The 23,331-nt window shown below is 42.3% G+C and overlaps 1 protein-coding gene across 1 annotated transcript in view; it reads right to left on the bottom strand.

The window, feature by feature from the left end:
- Positions 1–268: 268 nt before the first annotated feature.
- Positions 269–23,331, bottom strand: part of Il31ra (interleukin 31 receptor A) — a 100,102-nt gene continuing 77,039 nt past the window's right edge. The window contains exons 7-15 of the mRNA XM_047554690.1: positions 22,035–22,114; positions 19,584–19,800; positions 14,875–15,057; positions 13,411–13,512; positions 12,226–12,372; positions 10,087–10,227; positions 8,004–8,097; positions 6,776–6,857; positions 269–5,204 (exon numbers count right to left, since the gene is read on the bottom strand). Coding sequence (XP_047410646.1) covers positions 4,743–5,204; positions 6,776–6,857; positions 8,004–8,097; positions 10,087–10,227; positions 12,226–12,372; positions 13,411–13,512; positions 14,875–15,057; positions 19,584–19,800; positions 22,035–22,114 — 1,508 coding nt within the window. The 3' untranslated portion in view covers positions 269–4,742. The remainder of the gene's footprint in view (positions 5,205–6,775; positions 6,858–8,003; positions 8,098–10,086; positions 10,228–12,225; positions 12,373–13,410; positions 13,513–14,874; positions 15,058–19,583; positions 19,801–22,034; positions 22,115–23,331) is intronic.

Raw genomic sequence — 23,331 nt, 5'->3', positions numbered from 1 at the left:
AAACAGCCCCAAGGAGTCAGGACAAAGGTGAGAAAATAAAATTTTGTACAAAGATGTTTGCTGCACTCTCTATACTAGGAAGATATTTAAAATAATCTATCAGTTAGCTGGGCAAGGTGGCACACACCTGTGATCCCAGTGGCTTGGGAAGCTGAGGCAGGAGGACTGCAAGTTCAAGACCAGCCTTAGCAACTTAGCGAGGCCCTAAGGAACTCAGCAAGACCCTGTCTCTAAATAAAATATAAAAGGGCTGGGGATGTGGCTCAGTGGTTAAGCACCCCTGGGTTCAATCCCTGGTACAAACAATAATAATAATAATAATAATAATAATAATAATAATAATAATAATCCTATGGACTAAGTAATTCCTTAACAAATCACAATATGAAGGTACAATGCAGAATTATGACCATTCAAAATGCTATAAATTATATTCATGCATGAATTTTATATATGAACTAATGAATGAAAGTAAAGGTAGAATACACTAGATTCAATATATACCTACACACGGATAAAAAGTACACAGGTACACACATATCACGCCAGGAGTGAATTAGGAATGACATAAATAATTGGTATTTAGAGCTCTCGGAATTGTTATTGTAACATTGAGCCCAAGACAAGCTTCAACTTGTGAAGGGGGAGTTGGGGAGAGATCTAGAGCTATCTGTGGATGCTTGAGTGGCACCAAGGAGAAGCCTGTGGGTCTCAAAGGCAGAGGTCAGGCAGGCCAAGCTTTCTCAGCCTGGGCACTGCTGTCACGTGGGTCCCAATCATTCTTCAGCGTGAGGACTGCTGTGTGCGTGGTAGGATGATTACCCGCACTGCTGGCCTCTATCCACTAGATGCCAGTAGCACCCTCCTACTCCTGACAAGCAAAATTATCTCCAGGAATTGTTCAACTTCTAAGAGTGGAGGTTGTGAGGCTAAAATCACGGTTAAGGACCTCTGGTGAGAGTGAAGAACAGACACCAATCTCCGCCTCAGCTGTGGGCAGGAGGCAGGAAGTGATGAGGACTCAGGGGAGCCGGAGCGTGCGTGCCTGTCTAAAGTGACCAATCCCTATGCAGCTGGAGGTCCAGAATGACATATCCTGACATTTTTTTAGATTAGCAGCTAATTCAAAGTTAAAACATAATGCAGCCGGAGCCTCACATGTGTGAGCTACAGCAGGCATCCGCACGCTTTCTGCAAAGGACCAGATGGCAAATGTCACAGGCGCTGCAGGAGCAAAGTCCCATCTGCCTTTGATGGGGAGAAGCAGTCACAGATGACATAGGAACGATGATGGGTGAGGCTGGGTCCCAATTAAGCTTTATTGATGGACAATGAAACATGAATTTCATATGCTTTTCACTTCACAAAATATTCTTTCTTTGATTTTGTTTTCAACCATTTAAAAATGCCAGTACCTTTATTAACTGATAGTCCTACCTAAACGAGACCAGGATTTGACTCAAGGACCATGGTTTGAGCCCCCCTGGGCTGTAATGTGCCTGCAGCAGTGGTAGTAACTAAAGGCATCCTGGAAAGGAGGACAGGTCAGCCCCAGATGGCCGGACAGCCCGGCCCACAGGGAGGAGCAGCAGGCCTGAGAGGGACCTATGCTGGGGCGGTTCCTTTCTCATCTCTTCCCCCTCCTGCCTCTTCCAAAAGCCCCGCACAGCGTTTCCACATTGCTGCCTCCTAAGGGACCAGAAGGAAGGCTTCCCTGTGAAACATAAATAAATACCACAGGTGGTTTCTCTGACTTTACATTTTTTTTCTATCATTGTAAAAGAAAGGACATCACTGGGCATCAACCCAAATGTTTTGCAGGGTTTCCAGAACCTTGGGAAACTCTTTTAATAGGAATTTTGTCTGTTTTTAATGACTTTGCTGAAACACAAGTCTTCTTGTTGGTATCCTCACAATGTCTCTTTGACAGTAAACCGAGAAAACACAGATGGCCTTTCTCTAGCCACAGAAGCAGCCCAGAATTCTGGGAGTAGGGAGTAGGGACACTTGGGGACTTGATCCAGAAGAAGTCACCCGTGGTTTCTGAGCTTGGTGGCCTGGCCCTGAGTCTGCCCTGGAGAGCTCAGTGAGTGGCCCCCTGGATATGAAAAGCACCCCCTGAACTGGCTCCAGTGAGGCCCCTTGCTTCTACCTGGAGTGAAGCAGAGCCTCAGTCCCCACTCCTCGAAGGCGACAAAAGTAAACAGGCCGAATGATGAAGGGAGGCAACGGGGAAGTGGAGAGAGGAGAGAAGAGAAAAAAGAAAGAAACAACAAGAGAAGAAAGAGGAAGGGGGAAAGATGCTCTGGGAGAAGAAGTGAGAACAGGGAAGAAGAAATGAAACAGGAAGGGCTGGGTGGCATCTGCAGACTACCAAGTCAGCTTCGGTGACTTAAGCAGGTGGGGGCAGAGCGCCATATTTTCATCTTGGAATCCAGTCACTGGAGCCATCTGGGGCGCTTCTCACTCCCCAGCCATCAAACTCTTGGATGTTTAGGTTCAAAAGCCTCATCAGGTACGAGACAAGATGGGGAGGACCGATTTGAGGGTCTCCACCCCCTTCCGCCTCCCACAAAATTTCAGAGGATTCCCCCAGCCAGAGGAGGGCAGGAGGGTCAAGGGAAAGAAGAAATAGTTGTAGGAGTACCTGTGCCTTCTCTGCCCCTCAGGACATGACAGGAAGCAAGGCAAGAATCTCCCCCTCAGTGTTGAGTCAGGGGTGAACGAGAGCCCACCTAGAACCCGGGAGAGGGGGGCAGGTTCAAAAGCACCCAAGCCGCCACAGTAGGGCTGGGGGAGGAGAGAGCAGGTGGCTATAGATCTGGGGTACCCCTTTTACTTGGTCTCTTTCTCTTCCCAGGCTTGAAAGCAGGATGAAGGGACAAGGGGGTAAGCTGGAGTCTAATAGTCCCATTCCTCCATGCCTGCCTCGGGCTCCCTCCCTCACAGATTTACCAGGAGTCTCTGTTCTGAAAACTAGGCTCAAAGAGTCTTGGGGCTGGGACCGCAGCCACCTGAGACCTCAGGAGGACTCTCCTTGGAACACAATGAGGAGGGGGAGAGGGTTGGGAGAGCAGCGACACCTTCCTGTGCCCATGGTGAGGATGCAGCTGAGGAGAGTAGCAGGGGACTCCACAGGGACAGGTGGAGATACAGGCACAAACATAAGAACAGCAACAAAACCATGGCTGGAAATATACATGTCCTCAAAAGACTCCACCAGGTGGCCACCCCACCCCACAGATGCTGCTCCATTGAACACCCTCAGTATCAGTCCCAGGGAGGACCAGGAAGGTCAAAGTCCCAACTGTAACCAAATTACAAACTCAGAGGAACTCAGAAATCACCATATTGGCCTACCAGATTTGAAATATCCTGCACTAGAGATTAATTTTAGTTATAGGAAAGTAAAGTTGGTAGCTTGTGAAGTTCATATCTGTGACCCAAGTACTGATTTCTAGAACTCTCTTAGAAAAAATACTATCTGATTTCCTGGCTATAACGCTGGGTTCACAGTCCTCAAGCTGCTCAGTCATTGCCTGGCCACCCCAGTATCCCCAGGCCATCATGCCCTCCTCCCCCACCATGCAGGCCACAGTTCCCAAGTTCTCACCAAGTGAATCCTGAATCAGCACTTTCACCAAAGGCTCTACTGCTTGTCACGAGCTCTGTGCTTAGCTGGAGCAAAGGAGCAGAAGTCCCCGTGATGGAATAGCAAAGTTGCTAAGCATTGCATGTCTCCAGGCCCCACTCAGCCCCTGCTGGGAAGAGGCCTTTCAAGGGTGTGTTCAGCAAGTATTCCTGGGCTCTGAGCAGTGTGAGAGGTCAGCAATCCTATACAAAAGCCACTGCAACGTTTGGTGCCTTTTTACTCACAGGCCTGGAGGCAAGATGGAAGGGCAGCAGAAGATGGGAAATGGACTGCAGGCTGGGGCAGACCTGCTGCCCAGTCCAGAGTCCATGCCCTGTGTCCTCCTGGAACCTTTCCTCATCCCTTGATGTATTAGCAGTCAATGTGCTATAAACTAGGGGTAAAGGGTTTAGGATGTGGTTTGGTGATAAGAGTGCTTGCCTAGCATGTGTGAGGTCATGGGTTGAAAAACCATCACAGAAAAACAAACAAACAAAAAACTACCTAGGGTGAAGAGTCCTAGGTGAGGTGTTGCCATACACAGTTAAGATTTAGTAAGGACCCTAAGGAGTCTCAGGCACACCATTCGAACAGTCTACTCCATTTCCAGGCCCCTATGTTGAGAAGAGTAAGGTATCAGGGCTACCTTGGGGAGGGCAAAACCCAGGTTCCCACCAAAGCACCAAGCACCAACCAAACAACAATCTTCTGTCACAGTCCTCTAGGAACTCTAAGGGATAGCCCTGGCAAAGGCAGTGATCATGACTCAATTCCTGGGGAGACCAGTATATCCACCTGAGAGGTCCTCTGAGTTCAGAACCTAGGTCCTTCCTTTTTAGTCAATGTGTCAGGGAGTCCTCAAGTGGAGCTTATTATCTGAACAAAAGAAAAGAAATTATTTTCCTCTACAAAGCACTCAGGCTGACCATGTCCCTTTTTCTTCCCAGCACAAGTTCACACCTGTGCCAGGCAAGCTCAAGTAGTAGCTCAGGGCAGGGGGAATTTCAGTCCAGGCAAAATGGGGAGGGGGACAAAGACGCACTTCTTGCAAGTCTTGATATGTTCTCTAGGCCAAGGTCATCCACACTGAGACTCTGAGGGTCTCCTACCATTAAACTTCTTTCTTAGTGTGGTCTGGAAGTTTTTCATGCACAAGAAATTCTCTGGTTGTCACTGAATTTTTTAAATACGGATTTGATGCTCCTTCCTCACAGAAGTAGCCTTGATCTAAACTTTCACCAGAAGAGAGAAGTTGTTCCTCGGCTTCTGAAAAGTTCTCTTCTGACATTCCTAAATATGAGAGTTGGGATTTTCCGGAAGGAATCTCAGTTAAAACCTTAAGACTCTTTCCCGGAGGACAGTCAGGCCTGTTGGGGGAGGTTACATACTCATTCTTTTCTCCTCCCAAAATGTTTTCCTGGCTCTTCTCGGTTTCTTCTGTGGACACCTCTTCCAAAAAATTCTCAAAATTCACCACCAACTTGTCAGTGAGGTCACTGGGGGCAGAATATGATTTTAGGATGCTGTCTTCTGTGTTCGCAGAACCATCAAACTCCTTAATATTTGACTTATTCTGGAAAAGAAAAAGGAACATACTTCAAATCATCATTTGAGGGCTACATTTGGTATAGACCAAAGCTCATTAGGTTTGGGACACCAAAGTCCCACCTCTCAAACAGCATCCCACCTTCCTCCCTGGATCAGAAGTGGTGGCCAGTCATCTCCACAGGAGCTTGGCAAGAGTGAAGAAACAGGTCCTAAGAAACAGTACCCTGTATTCAAACAAATCTTCTATAGAGCTCAAGGCTGTTTTCTACACAATATTCACAAAATCCCAGGTAAAGTGGAGCACCAAATTTAGAATTCTTAGAGATGGAAAACCTACCACCCTGACAGTCCTGCCCAAGACCACCAGAAAATCAAAGGGGGTCTTCACAGCAGGCACGTGTCCTTGTCATCTTGTATCCACAGGACCTCACCCAGGCCTGATACACAGTAGGTGATTAATCAGTACTTGCTGAGGACTGGCTTGCAGATTACTCAAAAAGTACTTCAGTCATCAGACCACACTGACTATGAATTCATTTATTCTCTAGATAACTTTCAATAAGTAGGAAAGCAAAGAGGGTGACTTAAGACTGAGGAGAGAGGAAATAGAAATGAAATCCATTTTAACAAAAATGCCCATGCCAAAAATGACTTCTGAAATTAAATAAGGGGCAAATATTTTAAATTCCTGTATCAAGGAAAAACAGGTAACAGTCTTTCAAAAATAAGGATTTAAAGGTTATTATATTTGATGCTTCAGCAAGAGATTATACCTTAGAAATTTCATAACAGTTTTCAATTTAAAAACTTAAGAAAAAGGAGGGTTTTTACTTAAAGATAGTATACTAGAAAGCCCTGACTCTAATTACGTAAGTTCTCCAGCTGAGAAAATGTATTTGAGGCAGACTTTGGATTGCCATGACCGTGACCACCCCCTCAGGATCTCTAGGTGGTCCCTAGGTCTAGGTGTTCTTGGCTGCCTTTTAAATGACCTCAAATCTTATAACTAGGCGGCTCCTCCTCCTCCTCCTCCTCCTCCTCCTCCTCCTCCTCCTCCTCCTTCCTCTCTCTCTCTCTCCCTCCCCTCTCTCTCTCTCTTCTCTCTCTCTCTCTCTCTCTCTCTCTCTCTCTCTCTCTCCCCTCTCTCTCTCTCTCTCTCTCTCTCTCTCCCCTCTCTCTCTCTCTCTCTCTCTCTCTCTCTCTCCTCTCTCTCTCTCTCTCTCTCTCTCTCTCTCTCTCTCTCTCTCTCTCTCTCTCTTTCTTTTAGGTCATCAGGTTATTGGGGATAGAGCTGGGGTCTTTCTTCTGCCTCAAGCTTCACAGGACCGGCCCCAAGCTAAGAACACGCTGGATCCTTGTGAGTCTGCTAATAAGTCCTTTCCTCTTGTGCAGAGCACAAGGTCAAAGTCATTCCAGGAAGGTTGATTCCATCTGCCCTGCCAGATGTTTCCCAGAACTTTTCAACCTTGAGTTCTCTCTATATGAATCCTTAAAAAGAGTCTGGCTCACGACTCCCCCACAGCTCCACTCATCTGGTCACCTCCCACGACGGACCTGTGAAAGGTTTCCTGAACAGAAACAGCAGTGTTTGTTTACCTTGCAGGCATGTCCATTCCACGTGGCTATACTACTTTTTGCAGGGTTGGGGATATCAGGCCAACATAGGTGAGACAACTTGCTAATGAGAGATAAGAGATTAAAACAGGCGGTAAGTTCAGGAAGCATCTTACACATGCTGCGTGGTAGAGTCAAAACAGTGGGGTTTGCTAAAGGGAACGGCATGGCTCCCTATGAAATAAGGAGAAGCTGCTGGTCTCTTGGCAGAGATGGGGACAGCAAAGTAGTTTGGGGGATGAAGTTGTGAGTTACCTAGGGGACGTGATAGGAGGAGACCTCGCCCCTTGCAAAGCTGTTCCTGCTTTCTTCTCCCTCCCACCCCTGCATCTCCACACCTGCCCCCCATCCACATTCACCCCTTTGAGATTTATTCCCTTGGAAAGGCAACACTTTTAAGCTACCACTTTAGTACAGTGGATTCCAATTTGCAGCACCAGTGTCACTGAGAGTTCATCAGAAATGCAAATTCTTGGACTTCACTCCAGAACCCAGAATCAGAAACCCTCGGGGCAGGGCCCAATTCTGATGCATGCAAAAAATTGAGAATAATTACTTGAGTGTATAATGTATAAAAAGTTTTGTGGATAACTTGGACACAATCTATAGTTGATAACTAAGGATGACATTAGCTTAACTATTAAGTGAACACAGCTGCTTGACCCACAACTGTCCAATGTGGACAGAGAGCTCTATCAGGGAAGGGCTGTCAGGAAGCCTGAGGTTCACTGTGAGGAGAAACACAAGACCCTGAAGACAGGCTTCCTTCTCCACATTGGCCAGGGTTAGAAGGACAAATGTCCCTGCAGCCAGTCCTCCAACACTGCGTCACAAGCAAGGAACAAATTTGTGTTGTCATACAACTGGTCAACACTCTAACTCCAGAAGTACACAACTCCTGCTCTGCCTCTTGTCACTGTCAGGGGTCCTCATAGCAACTCTAGTGTCAGATGGCAAGAGCAGCAGACACTCCCTGGCCTCAGAAAGGCCTAGACCTGGTGTGTGGAGCTATGCAGGTGTGAAAGTCCTCCTGCTTCATCAGGATTCTCATGACCCACAGAAAGTGACCATAATCTCAATAAATATCTACCAAATAAACAAATGAATGAATACTCCCTTCATGGTGCCTTCTTAAATCAGTTGCCCATGATGTCTTCCACCCTTTTTGGTCCCTAGTTTTTAAAGCACCTACTGTTACCTATAAACTCACATTGGTTTTTTGAGACCAGAGGCCACAGTCAGGACAGTGAATATAAGAAGTCCTCCTCCAACCAGAGAAGTTATAAGGACAATCTCAAAGACACCTTTGGGGAAAGAAGAAGAAAAGTCTTCTGTAAGCTGAGTTCTTCACTCTCTTGACAAAATCAAAGATTAACTTTTTCTTCTAGTAGCTCATCAATATTTCTTATTAGTTTTCCTTCAACTAAATTCAATTTCTTTCAATTAAAAACAAACCCTGAGATTTGTGGTTCCCCACCTAGTTGTCTTCTCCCTGCCAAATGTAACGGACATTACGACATTGTATATTGAAAGACACTGAGCTTACCAAAGTCATCTTCCATCTTCATTCACTCAACAAATACTTATTGAGCATTTATCATTTACCAAACACTCTTTTGGGTAACAAACAGCAATAAGCAAGACATAGAAGTTGCCTCCTCACATGGAGTTTATGTTCTAATACATGGATTAAGCCAATAAATAACAAGATGGCTTCAGATAAAACAGAGTAATAGAGTAACGAGGATAAGGTAGAAAGTAGGGTAGAAGCATCGGATAGGGTAACCAAGGAAGAAGTGAAATGTAAGCTGACCTTAACAACGAGGAGCCTACCACGCAAAAGTGTAGAGACGCATTCCAGGAAGGAGCAAAAGCTTTGAAGCAGGAACAAGGCAGAGAAGACAGGAGAAGCGACAGGAAGTGAGATCGACAAAGGGTGGGTGACGAGGGACCCTGAAAGCCATGGGAAGGAGTCTGGATTTTATTTAAAATACAAGGACAGTCACTGGCAGGTTTTAAGCAGGGATCATAGGCCTGGGAACAGAGGTGACTGTGTAGAGAACGGATGGTAGAAGGTCAGAGATGGAGCCGGGTGCTTTATGATTATAGAGCAGACTAAGGGAACTTCTAGGTTTCAAGGCAGAATTTTGCCTTCAGTTTAAGCCTTGGCGAAAATTCCGTGAGCAGAAACAATTTGTGCCTGGTGTTTTGAAAATACAACATGATTTTTTAAAGACTCTTATGCTGCAATACCAAGAAGAGTTCCAAGAAGGCAATGTTAGTCCATAAAACAGAACATGTTTTCTATGTAAAGACACATGCTGTATTTTCCAGAGCCCTGTTTTATCTTTTAAGAATGTAAACAGCAAGAGACTTTCAAGAAAACTTCAAGCAGACAATTTTTAGCTTACACTAATTATTACAAAACTTAGTAAGATTCCTTCACTTTTTTCTCCTTCTCTTTTTTTTTAACCATTTTTTATTCGTTCTAATTAGTTACACATGACAATAGAATGCACTTTGACACATCATACACAAACGGAGTATAACTTCTCATTCTACCAGTTGAACATGATGTAGAATCATTTCTAATCTAAAAGACTGTTCATTCCTTAAAGTTTTAATAAGCCCTGGAAAATCTAATCTATGCTATCAAGGACTTAGCAAAATTAATAGTTTCTTTTTTCTTCTTCATCTCCCTCCTTACTCTTTCTCCTCCCTACCCTTCTTGAACATCTGCCTCAATAAGCCATCATATGAAGATACAAAATTATTTGTTATATCTATTAAATTATTCTTCTGTATTTTAAATGCAAAAGCTGGTAAGGTGAGCAAATTATACACCTTCTTGCTCAAAAAATTCCACAAATGTTTAGACTGAGTTCATCTTGTGGGTCAGTGGTCCTTGATCAACCAAGGTTGTCTCTCCAAGGCCCTACTGTGCAGTAACTTCTCACATTCAGAAACTGATGACTATGACCTTAGGGACAGGCTTGTCATGGGAGCTGGTATGGTGCTGAGACTGAAGTTGGTATTAAATTTACCACTTCTCCTGCAGGTGATTTGGGGCTACCAATGGAAAGGAGCAAAATAACTGGTCTTCTTAATTCAACTCTCAATTTGCCTGCTCTCTGACCTCTCTCCTGCCTTATACGTCTGCCAAGAAGGCAAATGAGTCAGAAAGCAGGTGGCTCTTCTCACTTAGGTACTACCCTTTCATCTGACTTCCCTTAGCTTTAGAAAATGTCACTTCGGACTGACCTAGTGTAAATGCCAAGAAGAAGGATACTCACTGAGGGACAAGGTCTTGAAATTTATCTCGGTCCCATTTTTTTCCCCAGCTCTGGTGCGAGCCAGGACACGAGCAGTGTAAGAGGTCCTTCGTGTCAGAGATTCCAGATCATACTGCTGGATGCTGGAGTCGACGGTCTTGGCTAAAGGAAAAATACTGAATTCAAACGCCACTGTCACAGTGGACTGAAAATTTCATTTTAGTAGCACAAAAATAAGAGTATTGGAACCTGTACTTCCATCGCTTATTCTAACCTCTGTCCATGGCCTTCTTAAAATTAGCCTGTCAACATGGACCAAAGAGCTAAAACAATAAAAACTCTTAGAAAATAAACATAAGGTAAATCTTCACAACCTTGAATTTCATGATACTTTCTTAAATATGATGCCAAAAACACAAGCAACTAAAGAAAAAAATAGATTCAACTGAACTTCATTAAAGTTAAAAGCTTTTGTTCATCAAAAGAGTATCAAAAAAATGAAAAGATAATTCACAGAACTGGAGAAAATATTTTCAAATCATGTTTGATAAGGAGTTTATATCCACACAACTATAAATATTTTGCAACAGCAACAAAAAGACAACCCAATTTTAAAATTGGTAAAGAGATTAAAGATAGATTTCTCTGAAGAAGATATACAAATGGTGGACAACTACATGAACAGATGTGTAACATTAGGGATTAGAGAAACGTAAATAAATGAGATACCACTTCATACCCACTGTGATAGCCATAATAGTGTCTTTTGAATGGATAAGTAAGAAGTGTTGGCAACTTGCAGAGAAATTGAAACCCTCATACATTTCTGGTGGGAATGTAATCATTGTGAAAAATAGTTTGGTGGTGTCTCAATAAACTAAAGCACCATGTGAACCAGCAATTCCACTCCCAGGTATACACTCAAAAGAATTGAAAGCAAATACCCCAATAGATATTTGCATATCAATGTTCATAGAAGCATTATTCATAGGATTCATAGGTTCAAACAACCCAAGGCCTCATCAAATGATGAATGGGTAAACAGAACATCGAATAACCACACAATGAAATATTATTCCATCACAAAAAGGCATTTTAATGTTATAACATAAATGAATTTTGAAAGCCACATATTGTATGGCTTTATTTATTTATTTATTTATTTATTTATTTATTTTTATTTTTCATCCTTTTGAAGTACTGAGAATTGAACCCAGGGGAGTGTGCATGCTAGGCAACCACACCCCAGTCCTGATTATATGTATATGAAATATCCTGAATAGGCAATACACAGAAACACAAAGTAGTCTGGTGAATTTCAGAGGATATGAGAAGAAGGAGATGGGAAGTGACTGATTAAAAGGTTCAGAGTTTCAATTTGGAATGAGAATAGCAAAGTTTTAGAAACAGGGGTAATGGCTTCATAACATTGCAAGTATTCTTAATGCCACTAAATTGTACACCCTGTTTAAGAGGGTAAATTTTATGTTACATGTATTTTACCATAACAAAAACAAAATATATCCTAAACAGGAATCCAAGCATATCCCAGAATTTAGGATATCAGGAAATACTGTAGACTCAAGAAGAAAGCATGTCATGGTGGTGGGCAGTAGAAGTCATGCTAACGAGCCTTGAACTAAGGTAAGTGCCATCAAAACATGCCTCTGACATGCACTTTTTTTTCCCCTTTTTTGTTGGTGAGTCATAATCATATAAAACAATGGGATTTGTTGTTGCCTATTTATACATACACACAATATAACAGTATAATTTGGTCATTTTCATTCCTCAGTCCCTCCCTTCCTCCTCCCCCCTGGTCCCCTTCCTATATTCTACTGGTCCTCTGCAATTCTTTAAACCAGGCACACTTCTCCAAGGAATAAATAAATGATCAGAGAATTTCGGGGTGGGGGTTAAAGTCACTCAAAACCTGTTTGAGATCAATTCTGTCAACTCCTTCCATTTCTATAGGACTATCATTTCACTCTTATTTAACCCCCAAACTCAAGAGGGACCCAGTTTTCAGCAAAGCTCAAAGAAGCTAAGTGGTTCATGCAAGGTCGCAGTTTACAACCGCAGGAGCCATTCTACAACAAGTCTATCCATATCCTCCATCTGAGGAGTTGTGTTTTTCAACTTGGTCATGAGCACACTTACAGAATTCTTTTCCACCTTCAGCTTGGTAAAATATGGTGTAGTTGCTGATAAAACCATTTCTCTTGCTCTTGGGAATCTCTTTCCATGTGATTGTAACAGTCTTCACACCAATATTTTCTGCCTTGGCCACAGGACCTTCAATGGGAACTTGAGAGGACAGAAAGATAAATGACCAAACAGAACATACCCCAGCAGATTTTCCCTACCACACCCCAAGGCTGTGTCCATACTCAGACCAAAACCACAGTCCTTGAAGCTGGACATGGGGGTTGAAGAGGGAACTGATGAGTCACCTTATTTGGAAAGATTGTTTTCTGCAGTCATGCATCTTAAACAATAAGAAAAGTGGTGTCAAAGACCAGAGGAAAAAATGCTTTCTTATATTCCCTTTGCTTTGATGTGGTACCTAGTTCTTTCATTCAGGTTCTAAGTGTAGCTATGATCAAATTGTTGAAGACTGTCTCCATGGGCTACCTTTGTATATATAGCAGGAGATATTTTCTAATGCTGAATCTGGAATATGTTAACTTCCACAGAGATAAAAATAAAATCTGAGCAATTCACCACTAAAGCACTTATTACACAAAAAATAATTTTAAAAGGGGAATGAAGGGAAGGGAAGGGGAATGGGAATAGGAAAGACAGTAGAATGAATCAGACATTACTATCCTATGTGCATATATGATTAAACAACCAATGTAATTCTACATCATGTGCAACCAGAAGAATGAGAAGTTATGCTCCATATATGCATAATATGTTGAAATACATTCTATCATGTATAATTAATTAGAACAAATAAAAAATAACTTTTAACATGTTTAACTTATCATGAACTCTATAGGGTCCCTGAGTTGGTCTTAATTATTATTTCTCCTTACAACTCTATTTGCACTAAATTTCTTGGTGACTTTGGGCAAGTTGTTTCGCCTCTCTGAGTCTCTATTTTCCATTTGTGAAGTGAGAGGATTGAATTTTATGATCTTAAATGTCTACCCCATCCTTAAAATCTAGAGACTCTATAACCTGACCCCAATGTGTCAAACACACAGATTGCTACAAGAAGGTGCAGCACAACTGGATCCTCAGGCACCCATGAATGAGCTATAGACACTCACAACCTTATTTGAATGTTGGGCAGTCCCCACTGTTTCCCTTCACCCAAAGGACCTTGTCCATACATACTGCCTTCTTTAGCATAAGCCGGGATGGAATATGGCTCTCCCACTTCGTCTTGCAACAGTGGATACACAGAGATGTTATAGAGGCAAAAAGGTTTTAATTTATCTATAAAAAAAAAAAAAGAAAGAAAGAAACTAAGCAAATTGCAGAGTATGGCAGACTAGAAGGAATGCTTAATGTCTACTAAGATCATAACTTAAAAGATATTCTAATATTCCAAGGGAAGATATTTCATTTCTCTACAGTTTCCTCATCTGAAAAATAAAGAGGTTGGGCTGGATGGTCTCTAATGTCCATTTTTTTAAAATACTTTTCTAGTTGTCAATGGATCTTTTACTTTATTTACTTATATGTGTTGCTGAGTATTGAACTCAGGGCTTCACACATGCCAGGCAAGCTCTCTACCACTGAGCCATAACTCCAGCCCTAATGTCTCTTCTTGTTCTAAGATTTTCTAATTAATTCTTAGAATTAAACTCTGTACCACACTGATAAAATTACAAAGCCATCCAAGTAAGAGATCCAGTCCCTTCTCCATTACTGATTTGATCATATGACCGAGGGCACTGCAGAATTTATCTTTAAAATTTATCCTTCCAGTGATAACATATCACCCTGGAGAACTCAGATACCATGAATTCTGCCTGCATCCCTGCATGAGTGTATGTATGTGTGTGTGTGTGTGTGTGTGTGTATGTATGTATATATATATATACACATATATATGTATATGTGTGTATATGTGTGTGTATATATATATATTTTTTTTTTTTTTTGGTACCAGGGATTGAACCCAGGAGTGTTTAACCACTAAGTCACATCCCCAAACACCTTCTTTTTAAATTTTAATTTTCAGACAGTCTCACTAAGTCGCTTAAGACCTCTCTAAGTTACTGAAACTGGCTTTGAAATTGCGATCCTCCTGTTTCAGTCTCCCAAGCTACTAGAATTACAGGTGCGCACCACCACACTTGGCTAATATAATTCTTAATATGGGTGCCATTAAGCATTCAGAAATGGCTGGAGTAATAAGCTAAAGCCTCACTTATGCATCTTGCATGGGGCAGGGACTTAATTGAAAAGACAGCTATTCCCTGTATCAGCCACCTGAGAAAGGGGTCTTAACCAGGCTCTTAACCAGGCAGGTGAACAGAAAGGAGTATCCTAGGTAGGACAAATAGGATCCAGTCTCTGGTGTTATCCCCAGGATGATCAAGATATCTGGGAAGGGTTCTCTGATGGTGGTGTTAGGATGGTAGAAAGGTTGCATGTTCTGAGACTCACAGCTTTCTGTGCCAGCTACACCTGGGAAATGTCAAATAGCCTGACACTTCACTATCTTGCAGAAGCTTGTCAAATGCTAATAACTACATTTACAGTTTTGAAATCAAAGTTAAAGATTTAAAAGCCGATTAAAATGAAACCAAATCCTGCATAGAGGGAACTTGCAGGTATGGCACCAGCTACCTTGTGGGATTGTCCAGTTCCTGGCCTGAGACACAGATTCCCAGGAAATGTCAGAGGGCTCCAAGTCCAAATCTGGGAACCACTCAACCATCCATGTGTCCACCTCTGGAGCGGAGCTTTGCCATTCCACCACCAGCAGGTCTTGGACAAGGAAGACCCGCATGGCCTCAATGCACTGAAATGCTGAAAGAAAACAAAAAGACTGCTTCACAGCTGCCCAGCTCACCCACAGATGTCCCAACAACTTGGCACCCATTCGTTGCCCAAATTGTGAAAGAAGGTCAAAGTTCAGAACCTCTACTACAGTCTCCCCAGATGATGCTGTTTCTGCTTATTTTACTGTATTCTTTTTCTTTACTCAATACATTTGGTGCTTAAATACCTTCTTATCTGCCTTTATCTCTCCTACACTGACCTGTTTCCAGAACTAGATCTCAATAGAGCATTATTACCTAAAGAGATCAACCTTCCACAGATGCTTCTGCAAGTCAAAAGAAAAGCAAACCTGAGACAAAGAACAGATCTCCCAGGTGGTATGTGTATTTTGGAGTTTTGTCCTTGTAAGCCACCGTTCATGGGTCCTTTTCTCAAACTGGGCCTCTATGAGACACTCCAGCTGTTAGTCCTAAAACTAAGGCCAGGTAATTTGTTAACCTGCAATGGTAGCTCTGAGAAACAACAGTTAAGGCATGAAGAACATGTGAAGCTGAAACAGGGGCCACAGAACAGTAAGGAGCACAGAGGCTGGGTATCAAGTCACCTCATCCCAGAGCTCCTGCTTCCTCCTCCCTGATTCCTCCTGCTCAGAGCCTTGAAGCATCTTCAGCCACTCCAGCCTGAAGGTCGTTGCTGAAGCCTTGGAAATCTTACCTTGACTCTTTTAGACCCTCTCAGATTCCTTCTTATTGTTTGTGTGTTTTACTTGATTGGGATGATTCTGAGATATAATTTATACTCCAGAGTCCCCTGCAGGATTTGGAGGGACGACCTTCCTCAGGACTTTTATCTCAGATTGCACCTGTTGTGGGTTGAATGCATCTCCCCAAAAAGATATTCCCAGTACTGTGACCTTATGTGGAAACAAGATCACTGCAGATGTAATTAGTTCAGATGATGGGACTTCAACACAAAATGATTGCTGTCCTTATAAGAAAAGGGGAATCTGGACCCAGAAACAAAAACACAGGAGGCTGGCCCTGTGAAAACCAGGCAGATTGGAGTTACTGGAGTTAGTGGAGCTTCCATAAGGCAAGAAATACCTGGGGCTACTGGAAGCTGGAAGATGTGAGAAGGATCCTCCCCTAAAGAGTTTGGAGGGAGCATGACTCAGCTAACACCTTTAGAATATGAGACAATAAATTTCTCTTGTTTTAAGCCATGTGGCTTGTGGGATTTTGTTACAGCAGTCCTGGGACGAAAAAGCACCTGCAATTCAGTCTCCTCCCCTACCTGACCTGTTTCCTTTGTCTGCATTCTAATCTTTCCAGAGACATTTTCTTAATAAATGATTTGCCCACAAATCCTGACCTGAAGATGAGTCAGTACTGGTTGCAAATCCTACACTCCTTCTGCTCACCAATCCTAGAGTTCTGAGGAATAGGAGGATCTGGGTCTAAAGTGCCCAGTGTGCTACCAAGATTGAGGAGATCATGAGAGGCATGGAAACAGTTCCAGGAAGGCATGAGGCAATCATGAAAGAGGAAGGGCCTGGCCTCATTGAGGGATATTTATATAGAAGTTTCTGAATCATTCTACTGAATACAGACTAATTGCTTTTCCATCACTCAACAAGAACTTTTTGAGCAATTACTCTAAATACCATACATGTTCTGGAATGGTAGGAAACATGTTCCTCTCCAGAAAAGGAGGAAGGGGTTTGACTACAAACACCATGATTCCTTGTGATTTGCATGAAGACAAACACACTGGATCCATCGGATGCCATTCTCATGTGCTGCTTCCCCTTTGCCAACTCTCCTGACCCAACCTGATCTCTACCCGGACACAGTTCCTTCCTCCTTCTCAGGCCCCTTACCACCATGTGGCTATGCTTTTTCACACCCTGCCTCAGAACACTCTGCAGCTGCCTGCTGGCTAAAGTCTCATAAAACTCCCATGATCAGGTGGAAGGAGCCTGAAGATTTATCTATTTCAATCTTATTCTCAAGATAAGAACATGGAGACCCACAGAGGTAAGTAGGTAACCAGCTCAACATCACACAGCATCTGTGACCAGAATTAACACCAAATCCAAGACTCTGGATAAAGTATATTGTACCATTTTGGTTCATGTAGATCAGGGGCTGGAATCCCACCTCAGAAACCTTGGACAAGTTATTAAACTTTCCTGGATCTCTTCATCTCAAAAATTATCTAATAGCATCTACATCATGGGTCATTTCAAAGCTAAAATGAGGTATAATGCCTGACACATATAAGTGGACAATATGTAAAATTATACTTACTTGATGCCAGTTATACCTAAAAAAAATTTATAACTATTCTCCAGTTACCTCCACTTTATTAAGCAAAATTCTGAAGACCATTACTTTCTTTTTCTTTTTTCTTTCTCTTTTAGTACTAAGGATTGAACCCAGGGGCACTTTACCACTGAGTTACATCCCCAGCCCTTTTTCTTTCTTCCTCTCTCTTTCTTTCCTTAATTTTTTAGAGCAATTAACACATTATATAGCTTTATTCAAAAAATAATGTCTTCCCCCCATGTATTCTTTTTTAATTTGTTCTTTTTAGATATACATGAAAGTAGAGTGTATTTTGACATATTATACATACACGGTCAGCCTTTTTTTCTTTATAGTTTATTTTGAGACAGAGTTCATTTTTCTTAGGGCCTTGCTACATTACTTTCTTACATGTGTAGTGCAGGAATCTGTAAGTTTCCTCTGTGAAGAGCCAGATAATAAATATTTTAAGCTTTGCAGGCTAGATGGTCTCTATCACAACTACTTTGCCACTGTTGCACAAAAGAAGACATGAACAATATATAAACAAACAGGTACAGTGCTGTTCAATAACACTTCATTTACAAAAGCAGGTATCAGACCAGATTTGGACATAAGCTATCGTCAGTCAACACCTCTTCTAGGGTCATTATAACTGATGTTTCAATATCTTAGAAACTGATGTTTCTAAGACAGAGAAAACCTAAGTGAATTTAGCATAATTTTAGCTAAAGCATATTTTATAGCATTTTTAAATTGATAATTTATGTCTAATAGAAATTCAATTAACCAGAAATTTTATTACGAATGAGCATAATAATATTTATCACTATACAAAGCATTTTACATACAGAATCTTATTTACTCTTCACAACAGCTCTGTGAAGTAGGTGTTATTCTATAATAACTCCATTTTACAGGAAGCCTAGGTTTAGAGAGATGAAGTAACTTGCCCAAGATTAATGGCATCTTGTGCAAGTACACAGATTTGAACTCAGAGCTTGTTGGACTCCAAGGTCCATGTTTCTATCCCCTACTCTTTACTGCTTCCCACTCTGGGGCCACACCAGAAAATTGAGATTAATATTCATCAAAATGCATTCTAGTAAAGAATACACATTCCAATGACACGTGCATTTATCAGAAACTTCATCATGAGAGTACCAGACAGGCAAGAACTAGGAAGTCAGGAACCAAGGACTATGGGGAATACCTGTAAATACTAACATAGTATCAAGATTTTGCTCAACACACAAAAACATGAATATCCAGGAGTTCTAAAATGCAGGGGGAAGTTGGTTAAGTTTAAGAAGAAAAGGAAGGGATGGCATACAGACAAGTCTAAAGCTAATTGGGTAAATCCCTGAACCAGTGTGGGGCAAACAAAGAGAGAGAGGTGGCGGATGGGAAAGAGCACTCTGTAACAATGGCGTTGACAAATCCCCACTGAGGGTGTTCTCATGCCAACTGCTCATGCTACTGTAGGTGTTGGAAAATAGATTTTTTTTTTAAAGAAAAGGAAAATAGAAATCCTCACCCCTATGGGACTGAAGGAGAAAAAGGTAGTAAATGAGAAAATATATAGAATGAGAGATAGTACTAAGTTCAATAGAGAAAAATAAATCAGAAGAAGGGAAATCTATTGCTTGCAATTCTCCAAAAAGAATCCAGAAGGCATTTTCATCCAAAACAGGATGTAAAATATAAGTTTTCCTGGGAACAGTAGGATCTTCAAAACTACTTAATCAAAAGTATAAGGAGTCACTGACTAGCAAGTACACACATTAGAATTTTTCCTAGTTTGGGAGTCAAAAAAGGAAGAAAACAGGAAAGTGAGCATTCAGCCCACAGCTGGGAACTGATCAAGCCCACCTGCAGGAGATCAAGGGAGGCTTTGGTCACTGAGGATCAAGGTCTCAAATATGGCCGTTGCAAGTGGCTCAACCCAGCTTTCATCCGCTTGGACCAGATCAAATGTGAGCTGCGTGGAGAGCGCCTAGACTTATGCCTTTGTATTCCAACATTTATGACGTCTCTAATTTGTAACACAAGCTTTGTTCCAAAAAAATCTTTACTTCAGGGGCCTCATTAATTACCAGCAGATTTGTTTTCCACTACAACCTAAAAACGTCCTCATTCCCTTATCATTTTGACTCAAGAGAAGCAATTATCCTTGAAAGGACAGGGACATACTTTGGCCAGGTGGATGGGACCAGGCACCCATCAAGAAGTTCACACTCTACTTACGCTTCTCACCAACAGCTGGAATCCTCATGGTGGCTACTGGAGATTTCCCAAGAGAATTATAAGAAGCCACGGACACCCAGTAGGTCTTGCCTCCTAGATGCAGCTCACATTGCTGGGTGGTGGTATTAATTGTCTGTGTGAGGTTAGTGTTGTTTTCTGGAAAGTATGATATGATGTAGCCAAATGTCTTCTCCAGGACTGGGGCTCCTCTTGCTTTCTGAAGCCAAAGGAAACACAACTTATTGCCAACATCAGGGAAAAAAGTGGCATTGAGTCAGTGGTGATGACGGAGTGTGGGAGTAATGTTAGCTCTGAGATGCTGAACTGCAATCAGGGAATTACCTTTCAGTGATGAATAACATGCCCTACTACAGTGATTAACCTTCAAGTACCAGAAGAGGAGATTTACTAAAAGGTATCTTGGTTTCAGCTCTTAGCATAAGTTCAATTTCATGAGACTAAATGAGGAGAATGCCCAAACCACTGTAAGTAAGACACCTCCATGTCATTCTGGCTGTATCTTTCTCTCCATCCCACACAGGCAAAAGGGTAAAAGCTAGTAAGCCAAGGCATTCACTCTGAGCAATCTAAAGTCTGGTCCAGCCCTGACTCATGTCTTCCTGGAGCCTGGAGGGCTGGAGAGTACCTGTACCCATGTCTTTCATCTCCACACCTCCCCATCGAAGGATACAGTCAGCTTCCCTGAACCAAGCACCCCAGCCAGGCATCCAGCTGAGGACTAAGACATTCTGGCCTGCTCTACCAGTCTCAGACCCTTGGCAAGAGGCCATTAGTGGAACCCCGGGGACTCCAAGCCAAACTCTTATTTTCAGTCTTAAACCTGGACCTTGAACCAGATGTTTTGCCTAGAAATCACCATTCTGAGCATTTCCCAGGATTTATAGGACTTCCCAGTGTTTTTGCTCTCTCTTGCTGACTACAAACATAGATGCAGAAGAATGACTGGATATGTGGTTCAGACAGGGCTTTAGAAGTCACTTTGGCCCATTGCTTTCCCAGTTCAGGAATTTCCTTTACACAGACCACAGCGCCAAAGACCAGATAAAACCTTACTAATGACTCGGATGTTTTATCTCTCAAGAAAACCCATTCTCTTTTTAAAACAACAGCTTTGAGACATAACTCATATTCTATAAAACTCACTGTTTAAACGTGTGCAATTCGATGGTTTTCAGGATATTCACAGACTCCTGCAACCATTACCACTATCTAATTTTAGAGCATTTTAGTACATTCTTTTTTAACCAACTCAAATTCCTAGAAAAAGCTTGTCTGTTGAGGCAAAAGGAAAGTCAGCCCCCAGGCAAGGGGAAGTAGGAGGAGGGCATTGAAGCCATCTTGCCTATTTCACAGGCTGGCTTACTCAATCCTTACCCACCACTGTGTAGCTAAGACCACATGTGGGTGTGCGTTATCGTTTACTCTCTCCCTCAAAAAAACTGTTGACAGAGTCATCTGTTTCCACTCTTGATAAAAGAAAGAAATCCCAGCATCTGGGATTGATTCTCAGAGATTTCCCAACACTGCTGGTTATGCTTTCCCCTGTCCGCTGCCTCTGTAACTTGAGGGTGTCCCCCTTGGGCATGAAAGGGGCAAAGACAGGGAATCACCAAGCCTCCAGTAACTGGAACCGGGATGTCATTTAGCTAACCAGAGTGATTTCTCCATTTTTAAATGTATTTTAACTTGCCTGAACTTCAGCAAGGATGGAATTGTCTAATGAACATTTTTTTGAGAATTTTGGAGACATCCAAAGAGATATCTTCTTCCCCTAACTTCCCATTTATTCTTCCCTACTTCTCATGAAGTTTTTCCCTCTCTATTTGTGCTTTTCCTTTCCTGATTATCACTTCTCCCCCTTCTTTTCTATCCTTCCTTCCTTCTCTTTTACCTCTTCCTTTCTCTTCTCTGCATTACCCACCCACCTTCTCCTTGTTTCTCACTCCCAGGCCTCCATCCTGTAAAGGACCACTTGGCCCCTGTTCAGTCTTTGCACTCCACTATCCCAGGACTTGAAAGGACACATGTGCCAGATATGTTGGCAATGACCTGAGGACACACCGGTGAGCTGACCCCTGTCAGTGTCCTCTTGGGTGTGTAGGAGGAGCCTTAACACTGTGTTCTAGGGGAGCCAGGGGAGATGGCTCCTGGCAGAAGGCCACAGTGCCTCCTGTATTGCACTTCATAACAGTCCTAAATGTCAGTGTTTCAGACCAAAGAGGGTCCAGGGTCTGTAATGTGCATTCAGGACATCTACACAATGACCTCTGGGCCTCTTCTGAGCTGGGCAAACATTGAGATTTGAGGCATCATAAAGCCCTCTAGGAAAGAAAATTCGGGAGGTAAAATTTCAAGAATCATAGTGTTTAGAGAGATAAAAGACCAAGTATTTTTAAAGAGGAAAAAAAGAAGAACTCAGAGAGAGGTCACCTTCCAGAGCAACTGTACTGGCCTCCTTCCATCTACCTCAGCTGGTCTCAGGACTCTCCACAGATCCAGGCCACTTGGAACTGAAAGGAACAAGAGCAGGTGCTCAACTTAGATGGAAATTGCCACAGGAGATGGGGAAAGTTAGCTGTGCTACCTTGTGAGAAAGGCAATGGGGAAGGGTATGCTGGAGGGAGCCAGTGTGCTACCTTGTGAGAAAGGCAATGGGGAAGGGTATGCTGGAGGGAGCCAGCTGGAGTAAGGCAGAGGGAAGGGATGGTAGTCTTGCAATGACCAACAAGGTAGTTTTCACTTTGCGGTTGAAGAACTGGAATGAACCAAAGCTAAAAAAAAAAAAAAAAACTGCTCATCCTGGCATGCAGTGATGCATGCCAATAATCCCAGGAAGGCTGAAGCAGGAGGACTGCAAGTTCAAGGCTAGCCTGGGCACCTGAGACCCTCAGCAACTCAGCAAGAACCTGTCTCGAAATCAAAAAGAAAAAAATACACTGGGATATAGCTCAGTGGTAAAGTTCCCTGTGTTTAGTCACAGTACCAATACAAAACAAAAACAAACAAACAAACAAACAAAAAACTGCTCATCTCCAGTGCCAAAGAAAGAAAGGAAGGAAGAAAGGAAGAAATGAGCTCAGGTCTGATAACTTAATGTAAGGTAAAAAGAAAAGCATAATATGACCCCATTGTAATATAATTAGTCACTCAAATCTGGATGGAAATGTGTCCATAAAGCTGGGAATAACAAAGATAATTGATAAGAAAATATGTATATTGAATTCCATGTCTGTGTCCAAAAAGAATGAACTTGAAGACTTATAATGGTATAAGATACAAGAAAAAAATTAAAAAGAAAGGAACAAGGAAATAATCTTCACTGTTCCTTACTGAACCCTAAATTTTTATTTTATTTATTTATTTGACAGTACTGAGAATTGAACCCAGGGTTTTACACATGCTAGGTAAACATTTTATCACTGAGTGACATCCCAGTTCTTATTATTTTATTTTGAGACAGGGTCTTGCTAAGTTGCTGAGGTTGGCCTCAAACTTGCAATCCTCCTACCTCAGCTTCCAGAGTCACTGAATTATAGGTGTGTGCCACCATGCTCAGCTAGTGAGCTCTAAATTTAATGCAGGTCTTCCCAGCAGGAAAAGTAAAAAGGAATCATTTCTCAAAACCTGATAAAAAGAAAACACAGAAATTCATATGAAGAGGTTTTCATTTTCTGCCTGTGAACACTAAGTTCATAAATAGAACTTATCATGTGGATCCTCTCAGAAA

Source organism: Sciurus carolinensis, chromosome 6, assembly GCF_902686445.1.
Source record: "Sciurus carolinensis chromosome 6, mSciCar1.2, whole genome shotgun sequence".
Lineage (NCBI taxonomy): Eukaryota > Metazoa > Chordata > Mammalia > Rodentia > Sciuridae > Sciurus > Sciurus carolinensis.
Note: the sequence above shows the minus strand (reverse complement) of the source record. Positions and strands in the feature narration are given on the sequence as shown.